The 12,770-nt window shown below is 47.9% G+C and overlaps 1 protein-coding gene across 1 annotated transcript in view; it reads right to left on the minus strand.

Moving 5' to 3' along the window:
* Positions 1-12,274, minus strand: part of LOC124020770 (basement membrane-specific heparan sulfate proteoglycan core protein-like) — a 14,750-nt gene extending 2,476 nt beyond the window's left edge. The window contains exons 1-5 of the mRNA XM_046336032.1: positions 12,187-12,274; positions 2,744-2,890; positions 2,401-2,535; positions 1,337-1,503; positions 517-712 (exon numbers count right to left, since the gene is read on the minus strand). Coding sequence (XP_046191988.1) covers positions 517-712; positions 1,337-1,503; positions 2,401-2,535; positions 2,744-2,890; positions 12,187-12,235 — 694 coding nt within the window. The 5' untranslated portion in view covers positions 12,236-12,274. The remainder of the gene's footprint in view (positions 1-516; positions 713-1,336; positions 1,504-2,400; positions 2,536-2,743; positions 2,891-12,186) is intronic.
* Positions 12,275-12,770: the final 496 nt, after the last annotated feature.

The following is a 12,770-nucleotide window of genomic DNA, read 5'->3' on the forward strand; positions in this document are numbered from 1 at the left end:
TGACTGATTGATTGAATGACTCACTGACTGATTGACTGACTGACTGATTGACTGACTGATTGACTGACTGATTGACTGACTGATTGATGACTGATTGATGACTGATTGACTGACTGATTGACTGACTGATTGACTGAATGACTCACTGACTGATTGATTGATTGACTGACTGATTGACTGACTGATTGACTGATTGATTGACTGACTGATTGACTGACTGATTGACTGACTGATTGACTGATGACTGACTCACTGACTGATTGACTGACTGATTGACTGACTGATTGATTGAATGACTGACTGACTGACTGATTGATTGACTGATTGACTGACTGATTGACTGATTGACTGAATGATTGACTTGATTGACTGACTGATTGATTGAATGACTGACTGACTGATTGACTGACTGATTGACTGACTGATTGATTGAATAACTCACTGACTGATTGACTGACTGACTGATTGATTGACTGATTGACTGACTGATTGATTGACTGACTGACTGATTATTACCTGTGGCCTGACACTGCATGGTGACCATGTGACCCTCCACAGCTGTCACCTCTGCCATGGATACCGTCGCCTTGGGTGCGTTGGCAGCGCCCTGGCCGCCCTCAACGATGACCTCCACCTTGATCTCGGCGACCCCCTCAGTGTTCTGGGCCTGACACACGTACACTCCAGCGTCCTCAGAGCTCACTGCTGCCACCTGGAGACAGGGGACATGGAGAGAGACAGATGTGTCTGTCTGTGTTTGTGTGTGTATGTCTGTGTTTGTGTGTCTGTCTGTCTTTGTGTCTGTCTGTCTGTCTGTCTGTCTGTCTTTGTGTGTGTCTGTCTGTGTTTGTGTGTGTATGTCTGTCTTTGTGTGTGTCTGTCTGTGTTTGTGTGTGTATGTCTGTCTTTGTGTGTGTGTCTGTCTGTCTTTGTGTGTGTATGTCTGTGTGTGTGTACAAATTTGACTAAACTTGTGAGTACCAGAAGTCTTCACAGGAATTCGGGGAAGTGAGGACTTTTAGCCAGTCATCACTTGAAAAAAGGTTATTTTAGGCTCAGGAGTTAGGTTTAGGGTTAGGAAATTACTAATTTTGAATGGTAGTCAATTGTTGGTCCCCAAAAAGTCCTCACAAGTACGTGTGTGTGTGTGTGTGTGTGTGTGTGTGTGTGTGTGTGTGTGTGTGTGTGTGTGTGTGTGTGTGTGTGTGTGTGTGTGTGTGTGTGTGTGTGTGTGTGTGTGTGTGTGTGTGTGTGTGTGTGTGTGTGTGTGTGTGTGTGTGTGTGTGTGTGTGTGTACAGCATGTCTATATGTAGGTGTACGGGCAGATCGTCTGACCTTCAGTGTACTGGTGTCCTCTGTCTTTGTGGTTACCAGCTGTGTTCTGTGGCGTTGCCAGGTAACGGAGGGGCGTGGCCTACCTGTGGCATGGCATTCCAGAGCTACAGGTTCACCAAGCCGGACTCGCAGGGGACCTGCCGGGGTTACCCGCACCTTAGGGGAATCTGAGGCGAGAGGACATGCACAAACACACACACACACAAACACACACAGAAGAAGAGAGGGTTGAGTGTAGTTTTCCACTTCTTCATGTGGTACACAGACAGATACATGATACATGAAATAGTTTAATTTACTGACGTTTCAAGTTCCAACCATATGAAGAATGATCCTCCAACTCTAGCACTACATGTCAACTACTATAACTACAGCCCTCCTGATTCCTCTCACTATACACCCTTCTCCATCCTAACCCTTGTCAACTACTATAACATGATCCTCTCCATCCCCTACCCTGATCCATCCTCAGCCCTCCTGATTCCTCTCAGCTACACCCTTCCCCATCCTCCCTGGGCCTCTTCCTCCCTATACACCCTTCAGCCCTGTCCCTCCCTGGAGCTCTATCTCTGGGCCTCTTCTCCCCTCAGCCCTGTCCCTCGCTGGAGCTCTATCTCTGGGCCTCTTCTCCCCTCAGCCCTGTCCCTCCCTGGAGCTCTATCTCTGGGCCTCTTCTCCCCTCAGCCCTGTCCCTCCCTGGAGCTCTATCTCTGGGCCTCTTCTCCCCTCAGCCCTGTCCCTCCCTGGAGCTCTATCTCTGGGCCTCTTCTCCCCTCAGCCCTGTCTCTCCCTCTATCTCTGGGCCTCTTGGGCTCTTCTCCCCTCAGCCCTGTCCCTCCCTGGAGCTCTATCTCTGGGCCTCTTCTCCCCTCAGCCCTGTCCCTCCCTGGAGCTCTATCTCTGGGCCTCTTCTCCCCTCAGCCCTGTCCCTCCCTGGAGCTATATCTCTGGGCCTCTTCTCCCCTCAGCCTTGTCCCTCCCTGGAGCTCTATCTCTGGGCCTCTTCTCCCCTCAGCCCTGTCTCTCCCTGGAGCTCTATCTCTAGGTTAGGGATGGTCACTCACGTTTGATGGTCAGTGAGGCCATCATGGTGCTTCGGCCCGCAGAGTTAGTTGCCACGCAACGGTACTGCCCCTGGTTACCATTCCTGGTGTTAGCGATGGTGAGCACGGAACCATCCGGACCAATCTTCACGTTATCTAAGGACAGAGTAGATAGGATCGGTTAGAATGAGTTAGAACCATCTAACCACTTATGACCGGTTAGGACCAGTTAAAACCAGTTCAATCATCACATTTTTATAAACTGTCCATTTAACATTGTGTCACAGCTATTGTATAGTTGAGTACCATTCAAGGGCTGTGTGTGTCTGTCTGCCTGTGTGCATATGTGTGGTCAGAGCCCTACCTGCCAGTGGATGGTTGTTGGTTCTCTTCCACTCCAGATGGACGGGCTGTGACCCACTAACCACCCGGCAGCGAAAACTGACCGACTCCCCCTGCCGGACCCCTGCTGACCTGGGCTCAACTGACACTACTGGGGCCTGGGCACATACTGTATAGGAGGGAGAGATAAGTAAGTAACACACACACTGCCATACACTCTATAGGTGTCCCCCAGGGCTCAGATCTAGGCCCTCTCCTCTTTTCTCTTTATGCCAATTCACATGGCTCTGTCATATCCTCTCATGGTCTCTCCTATCATTGCTATGCGGATGACACTCAACTACTTTTCTCCTTCCCTCCTTCTGACACCCAGGTGGTGACACACATCTCTGCGTGCCTGGCAGATATCTCAGCTTGGATGTCGGCCCACCATCTCAAGCTCAACGTCGACAAGATGGAGCTGCATTTCGTCCTGGGGGAAGGCCTGCCCACTCAAAGACCTCTCCATCACGGTTGACAACTCCAAGGTGTCTCCCACCCAGTGTGTAAAGAATTTTTGCGTGACCCTGGACAACACCCTGGCGTGACCCTGGACAACACCCAGGCGTGACCCTGGACAACACCCTGGCGTGACCCTGGACAACACCCTGGCGTGACCCTGGACAACACCCTGGCGTGACCCTGGACAACACCCTGTCGTGACCCTGGACAACACCCTGTCGTGACCCTGGACAACACCCTGTCGTGACCCTGGACAACACCCTGGCGTGACCCCGGACAACACCCTGGTGTGACCCTGGACAACACCCTGGCGTGACCCTGGACAACACCCTGGCATGACCCTGGACAACACCGTCGTGACCCTGGACAACACCCTGTCGTGACCCTGGACAACACCCTGGCGTGACCCTGGACAACACTCTGTCGTTCTCTGCAAACATCAAAGCAGTGACTTGCTCCTGCAGGTTCATGCTCTACAACATCTGCAGAGTACGACCTTTCCTCACACAGGAAGTGGCGCAGGTCCTACTCCAGGGACTTGTTCTCTCCCGTCTGGACTACTGCAACTCATTGTTAGCTGGGCTCCCTGCTTGTGCCATCAAACCCCTGCAACTTACCCAGAATGCTGCAGCCCACCTGGTTCGACCTTCTCATGTTCTCCCACATCACCCCGCTCCTCTGCCTTCTAGTCGAAGCTCGCATCCAAAACAAGACCATGGTACTTGCCTACAGAGCAGCAAGAGAAACTGTCCCTCCCTACTTTCAGGCTATGCTCACACCCAAGCTCTCTGTTCTGCCACCTCTGGTCTCTCACTCAGCCCATTCCAAGCTATTCTCTGTCCTGGTACCCCAATGGTGGAACCAGCTTCCCCCTGAAGCTAGGACAGCATCTTCTGAAAACATCTGAAACTCTACCTCTTCGAACAGTATCTTAAATAATCACACAGCACCCCCCCCCCTCCCCCACTAGCTCTGACTCTGCTATTAGCTTCTTTATTGAAGAAAATGTCATGACTATGACTGTGATATGTGGTTGTCCTAACTAACCAGATTGGCCATTTGAGAACAAGTTCTCTTTTACGACCTGCACAAGATAAAGCAAAGCAGTGCGACAAAAACAACATCACAGAGTTACACATGGAATAAAGTGTACGCACAGTGTGTGCAAATGTAGAAGAGTAGAGATGTAGGCAATAAATAGGCCATAGAGGCAAAATAATTACAATTTAGTATTAACACAGGAGTGACAGATGTGCAGATGATGATGTGCAAGTAGAGATACTGGGGTGCAAAAGAGCAAGAGGGTAAGTAATAATATGGGGATGAGGTAGTTGGGTGTACTATTTACAGATTGACTGTGTACAGGTACAGTGATCGGTAAGCTGCTCTGACAGCTGATGCTTAAATTTAGAGAGGGAGATATAAGAGAGTGATTTTTGCCATTCGTTCCAGTCATTGGCAGCAGAGAACTGGAAGGAAAGGCGGCCAAAGGAAGTGTTGGCTTTGGGGTTGACCAGTGAAATATACCTGCTGGAGCGCGTGCTACGGGTGAGTGTTCCTATGGTGACCATTGAACTGAGATAAGGCTTGGCTTTACCTAGCAAAGACTCGTAGATGAACTGGAGCCAATGGGTTTGGCGACGAATATGTAGTGAGAGCCAGCCAACGAGAGCATACAGGTCGCAGTGGTGGGTAGTATATGGGGCTTTGGGGACAAAACGGATGGCACTGTGATAGACTACATTCACTTTGCTGAGTAGAGTGTTGGAGGCTAATTTATAAATGACATCGCCGAAGTCAAGTATCGGTAGGATAATCAGTTTTACGAGGGTATGTTTGGCAGCATGAGTAAAGGAGGCTTTGTTGTGAAATAGGAAGCTGATTCTAGATTTAATTTTGGATTGGAGATGCTTAATGTGAGTCTGTAAGGAGAGTTTGCAGTCTAAACAGACACCTAGGTATTTGTAGTTATCCACATATTCTAGGTCAGAATCGTCCAGAGTAGTGATGCTAGTCGGGCGGGAGGGTGTGGACAGCAATAGGTTGAAGAACATGCACTTAGTTTTACTAGCAGAAAAGCAGTTGGAGGCCACGGAAGGAGTGTTGTATGACGTTGAAGCTCGTTTAGAGGTTTGTTAGCACAGTGTCCAAAGAAGGGCCAGATGTATACAGAATGGTGTCGTTGAGGTGGATCAGGGAATCACCAGCAGCTAGAGCAACATCATTGATATATACAGAGAAAAGAGTCGGCCCGAGAATTGAACCCTGGGGCACCCTCATAGAGACTGCCAGATGTCCGGACAACAGGCCCTCCGATTTGACACACTGAACTCTATCAGAGAAGTAGTTGGTGAACCAGGTGAGGCAGTCATTTGAGAAGCCAAGGCTATTGAGTCTGCCGATAAGAATGCGGTGATTGACAGAGTTGAAAGCCTTGGCCAGGTCGATGAAGACAGCTGCACAGTAATGTCTCTTATCGATTGCGGTTATGATATCGTTTTGGACCTTGAGCGTAGCTGAGGTGCACCCATGACCATCTCGGAAACCAGATTGCATAGCAGAGAAGGTACGTTGGGATTCGAAATGGTTGGTAATCTGTTTGTTAACTTGGCTTTCGAAGATTTTAGAAAGGCAGGGCAGGATGGATATAGGTGTATAACAGTTTGGGTCTAGAGTGTCTCCCGCTTTGAAGATGGGGATGACCCCGGCAGCTTTCCAATCTTTAGGGATCTCAGACAATACGAAAGAGAGGTTGAATAGGCTAGTAATAGGGGTTGCAACAATTTCGACGGATAATTTTAGAAAGAGAGGGTCCAGATTGTCTAGCCCAGCTGATTTGTAGGGATCCAGATTTTGCAGTTCTTTCCGAACATCAGCTGCCTGTATTTGGATGAAGGAGAACTGGGGGAGGCGTGGGCAAGTTTCTGCAGGGGGTGCTGAAATGTTGGCCGGGGTAAGGGTAGCCAGGTGGAAAGCATGGCCAGCCATGGAAAAATGCTTAGTGAAATTGTCGATTATCGTAGATTTATCGGTGGTGACAGTGTTTCCTAGCCTCAGTGCAGTGGGCTGCTGGGGGGAGGTGGTCTTGTTCTCCATGGACTTTACAGTGTCCCAGAACTTTTTGGAATTAGTGCTACAGGAAGCAAGTTTCTGTTTGAAAAAGCTAGCCTTAGCTTTCCTAACTGGCTGAGAATATTGGTTACTGAGTTCCCTGAAAATGTGTAAATTGCCGGGGCTATTCGATGCTAATGCAGAATGCCACAGGATGCTTTTGTGCTGGTCAAGGGCAGTCAAATTTGGGATGAACCAAGGGCTATATCTGTTCTTAGTTCTAAATGTTTTGAATGGGGCATGCTTATTTAAGATGGTGAGGAAAGCACTTTTTAAGAGCAACCAGACATCCTCTACTGATGGGATGAGGCCAATATCCTTCCAGGATACCCGGGCCAGGTTGATTAGAAAGGCCTACTCGCTGAAGTGTTTTAGGGATCGTTTGACAGTGATGAGGGGTGGTCGTTTGACCGCGGACCCATTACACACGCAGGCAATGAGGCAATGATTGCTGAGATAGTGGTTGAAGACAGCAGAGGCGTATTTAGAGGGCAAGTTGGTCAGGATGATATCTAAGAGGGTGCCCATGGTTACGGATTTAGGGTTGTACCTGGTAGGTTCCTTGATCATTTGTGTGAGATTGAGGGCATTATGCATGTCCCAGTTTAGGTCACCTAACAGTACGAACTCTGAAGACAGATGGGGGCGATCAATTCACATATGATGTCCAGAGCACAGCTGGGGGCTGAAGGGGGTCTATAACAAGCGGCAACGATGAGAGACTTGTTTCTGGAAAGGTGGATTTTTAGAAGTAGAAGCTCGAATTGATAGGGCACAGTCTTGGATAGTGTGACAGAACTCTACAGGCTATCTCAGCAGTAGATTGCAACTCCGCCCCCTTTGGCAGATCTATCTTGTGGGGAAATATTATAGTTATGGATGGAAATTTCAGGATATTTGATGGCCTTCCTAAGCCAGGATTCAGACACGGCTCGGACATCCGGGTTGGCTGAGTATGCTAAAGCAGTGAGTAAAACAAACCTAGGGAGGAGGCTTTTAATGTTAACATGCATGAAACCAAAGCTTTTACGGTTACAGATTTCAACAAATGAGAGTGCCTGGGGAGTGATGCTGGGGGCTGCAGGGCCTGGGTTAATTTCTACATCACCAGAGGAAAAGAGGAGGAGTGGGATAATGGTAGGATAAGATTTCTGGGCGCGGAAAAATAGATTCAAGGCCTAATGTACAGACAAGGGTATGGTAGGATGTGAGTACAGTGGAGGTAAACCTAGGCATTGAGTGACGATGAGAGAAGTTTTGTCTCTAGAGGCACCATTTAAGCCAGGTGAGGTCACCGCATGTGTGAGGGGTGGAACAAAGGGGCTAGCCAAGGCATATTGAGCTGGGCTGGAGGCTCTACAGTGAAATAAGACAATCACTAACCAAAACAGCAGTAGACAAGGTATATTGACATTAGGGAGTGGCATGTCTTGCAGAGGAGTCATAGGGTCCAGTGAGCAGCCAGACGAGCTGGAGACACGACGTTTCAGACAGCTGTCAGACCAGGGCGAGCAGGCTAGCAGATGGGCCTCAGGGGGACGTCGCACTGGAAGTGTCCATTGAAACCCCCTTGGACGGTCACGTCTGCAGACCAGGGCTAGCAGGCTAGCAGATGGGCCTCAGGGGGACATCGCACTGGAAGTGTCCATTGAAACCCCCTTGGACGGTCTTGTCGGCAGACCAGGGCTAGCAGGCTAGCAGATGGGCCTCAGGGGGACATCGCAATGGAAGAGCTTGTTGAAACCCCCTTGGACGGTCACGTCGGCAGACCAGGGCTAGCAGGCTAGCAGATGGGCCTCAGGGGGACGTCGCAATGGAAGAGCTTGTTGAAACCCCCTTGGACGGTCACGTCGGCAGACCAGACGTGATGGATCGGCAGGGCTCCATTTCGGCAGCGAAGGGTCCAGGCCAATTAGCAAAAGAGGTATTGAAGCCCAGGAATTGTCTGATGGATCTCTTGGGCTAGCCTGAACATGGGCCTAGCTCAAGGCTATCTCCAGGCTAACTGGTGCTTTCTTCAGGACAGAGACGTTAGCCATGAGTAGACACTCGGATAGCAGCTAGCTAGCTGCGATGATCCGGTGTAAAGGTTCAGAGCTTGCGGTAGGAGTCCGGAGATGTGGCAGAGAAAACGCAGTCCGATATGCTCTGGGTTGACATCACGCTGTGCAGACCGGCAGGACCGAGGCCGGCTGATGCCTGGGTTAACGGTAAGGACCGCTAGCAGTGGCTAACTGACTACTTGCTAGTAGCTAGTTAGCTGGCTAGCTCTGATGGGGGTTCCGGTTCTAAAGTATAAAAATAGCAGATCCGTACCACATTGGGTGAGGCGGGATGCAGGAGAGTAAGTTCAGTCCGTAGATGGATATTGAGATTAAAAAAATTTTTTTTAAATATACAAAGAAAACGATATATACGACAAGACAAAGACAAGACAGACGTCCGACTGCTACGCCATCTTGGAATGCATGAATGCTAGCTATCTTCAGGCGAATGCTCTGTCAGGCACTCTGCTAAATGACTCAATTTAAACTGTAAAATTTCTTCTCAGAGGAGATCAAAGATAATTGTAATAGTATTTCACCGTCCTAACGTACAGCCAGCAGCAACGTCCACTGATTAGCTGCACTGGAGAAACTATTACACTCAACTGAACGACTTGATTAGTGTAGTGTTAGCTAGCACATAGCACTCTTCGTATCTTCGTATCCAAGATAATTGTAGGTTTAGGAAGAGACATCTTCATTTACCGTTATAGCACACACACACAGAACGAGAATAGACTCAACAACCGGTCGACACAGGTAGTATCACACATTTCATTTCACACACACACACACACACACACAGCACACACATCAAAGATAACTGTGTACATTCTACAGAGACACACACTAGCACACACACAACACTACAAACACACACACTACCAGCACCCCCGAATAGCAGCACTGCAGAAACTATTACACTCAAGAGAGACACACACTTGAGTTATGTGTGTCAACACACACTGCAAGACACTTCAGAGTTCAACCATTTTAGTCAATAAGGGGGTTCACGTGAGTTAACTTTCTGAACACTCACTCACACTCACACAGCACCTCACTGTACTCAACTATGTGTCATCACACACACAAACGCTCCACACACAATCTCCCACTCACACCACACTCACCTCTGGAACTGCCAATCTGCGGTCACAAGGCAGAGTTCATCTCACCTATGCACTCACCCTCACTTCACTGACGGAAACATCACCACACAACACTGCTACTCCTACTGCTCTCTCTTCGTCCGCCCACGTGTTCTCGCACACTCACTCAGCTTCACAGAGGGGTGGTGGCACCGGGATCCTCATCTCTCCCAAGTGGTCATTCTCACACTCCCCATACCCATCTGTCTATCGCTATCCTCACACATGCTCACAGTTACACACTTTCACTTAACATCCTTATCACACTCACACTCTTGATGCCTTGACTCCTTTCCTGAGGACGGCTCACCTCTCACACTGGGCGACTCCTCCCCACACACTCATTCCTCTCTGCACACTTTCCACTCACACATTTGCACCTCACCCACTCACCTTCCCCCCTACACAAGCACTAGATGCTGTTCTTCCACACATTGCAACTCACTCAAGTCTCCGACCACACCTTGCACGTTTCACACACTCACTCCAACACCTCCCACACTGCACTACGGATGGTACTCACTCACTCACACAAGCACGTACACACACTCTTCCCTCGCTCAAACCTTCTCCAACCTATCTCCTGATTCTGCCTCCTCACCCTCCGCTCCACACTCTCTGCATCCTTTGACTCTCTACCCCTACACAGGCCGGCTCGACCCGCTCCAGGCTCGATGACTCATGTGGGCTCACAGAACAGGGCAAACAAATGCCACCCCAGAGCAAACATCCAATAGGACATGACTCAGCAAGACTAGACCACTTTCTGGGACCATGATTTCTAACACGGAATATCATTATAACCTTCCCAGAGCAATCCCTTCAATCCAGTAAAAAAAGGAAATGTATCCTCCCTCCAGCAGATGAATTCATCAGAACCATTTTAAAGAATTCTAAACCAACATCACAAAATTATTAGTTTATTTCATTCATAAAAGTAAATCCCAAAAATCCTTTTTAATATCAGTGTGGATGAATCACCACCTCAAGCCCAGAAAGTAGGAACAGTTTAAACAGCAGTTTAGAGCAGCCTAGAAATAATATCTACTTAAAAATCCTGGATAGTGCAGCAATTTAACATTTCTGTAGAAACATTTCCTATTGTTTATAGACTGCTTTCAAGTTTGGGAAACAAAATTAACCCCACCTTATTAAATCCTCTCACCAGCCCATGAATAATCCCCGTAAATGATTTAATAACATGTTCTGTATTGTATGTTGAGATAAGCAGCTTTAGTTTAATAACTGTTACAGATAAGCACACAAACAAAACATGTAGGAGAGATAGGTTAGACAAGTTTAAAGCCCAGAACACAGAGAGAACAGTTATAATCACTGAACCACACACAAATATAATAATATAACCTTTACACCACACCAGAACACAGAGAACAGAGGAGCAGTGCTGTTGTGGAGGAATCCATTTAACATAGAGCAAACCATCCTCTCTCCTGAACCAACACTCATCCACTTTACATCCTCTGCCACACTCACACAGAAATAGAATCTCCTGAGACCTCTCAGGTTCAAAACTCTCCTGACACTACACAAGAAACACTCACTCACACACAGACAAAATACACACTCACACACACACACCAAAATACACACACACTCACACCACTACACACTCTACTCACTCACACTGAACTCTAACTACTCTCACTCACTCACACACTCAACACTCACTCTCTCACATGCTCTCTCACACACACACACTCACTCACTCACACACTCACTCTCTCACACTCTCTCACTCTGTCACTCACCTCACACTCACTCTCTCTCTCACTCACACAGCTCTCTCACACTCACTCTCTGCACTCTCTCACACTCTCTCACTCACACACACACACACTCACACACTCACTCTCACTCCAGAGTAACACAACTCTCTCAGACACACTCCTCACACACACACACTCACACTCTCATTCTGTGTTCACATCACCTCAGATAGACACAAGACACACTCTCACTCACACAAATGCACGTACACACACTCAGAAACTCACACACTGTACACACACACACACACTCACTCACACAAGCACGTACTGCCACACTCACTCACTCTCTGCACCCACACACTCCAGCCATAGAAAATGGTTGAATGGTATACATCTAGAACACAGACCATCTCACTCAAAACACACACATGCAATCTCTCACACTCACTCACACACCAGCACACAAATACACACACTCACATAAACACACACACTCAGACTGTGAGCTCTGGTCTGTGGGGAGAACAGCAAACAAATGCCACCCCAGAGCAAACATCCAATAGGACCATGACTCAGCAAGACTAGACCATTGGGACATGATATTAACACGGTATTATAAATTCACATCTACAGTAAAAAAAAGAAATGTATCACCGTGCATTTACATTTCTGAGAAACATTTTATGTTTAAGAATTCTAAACCTCACTTAGAAATTAGTTTATTCATAATCCCAAAACTTTTGAGAAAGTAGAAAGTTTAAAGCAGTTTAGAGCTAATAATATCTACTTAAAAGGGATAGTGCAGCAATTTAACATATGTAGATATTTATTTCCTGGCCTTGTCTATAGACTGCTTTCAAGATTGGGAAACAAAACATTTTAATTAAAAAATCTGAACTATCCCCGTAAATGATTTAATAACGTGAGTACCTGTCCAGAGTAGAGAACAGAGGAGCAGTGCTGTTGTGGAGGAATCCATGTTGCATAGAGCAAAGAATCCCTCTCTCCTGTCCCAGAACCAGCCCAGAAATATCTCGCTGCTCTCTCTCTCTCTCTGCCTCTCTCTCTCTGCCTCATCTCTCTATCTCTCTGCCTCCTCTCTCTCTCTCTCTACAACTCTCTCCTCTCCTCTGCCCTCTCTCTCTCTCTCTTTCTCTCTCTCTGCCTCCAGCCTCTCTCTCTCCTGTCCTACAACCTGAACTCTCTCTCTCTCTCTCTCTCCTCTCTCTCTCTAAATCTCTCTCTCTGTCTCTCTCTCTCTGTCCCTCTCTCTCTCTCTCTCTCTGCCCAGCCCTCTAAATCTCTCTCTCTCCTTACTTATTTGAACAGCTCTCTCTGCCAGACAGTTAGAAGACAGACTCACTCTTGCAGGATATTATCAAGATAGAACTCTGTCTCCACAACCTCTCTAACATCCAGCATGAACCAGCCCAGAAATCTAATCCTCATCGAGAACCTCTGAAATATCATTCTAGAACCAGGCCATCTTCTATCATCTCTCTGAATCCATCCTC

The sequence above is a fragment of the Oncorhynchus gorbuscha genome, unplaced genomic scaffold, assembly GCF_021184085.1.
Source record: "Oncorhynchus gorbuscha isolate QuinsamMale2020 ecotype Even-year unplaced genomic scaffold, OgorEven_v1.0 Un_scaffold_907, whole genome shotgun sequence".
NCBI classification, from domain to species: domain Eukaryota; kingdom Metazoa; phylum Chordata; class Actinopteri; order Salmoniformes; family Salmonidae; genus Oncorhynchus; species Oncorhynchus gorbuscha.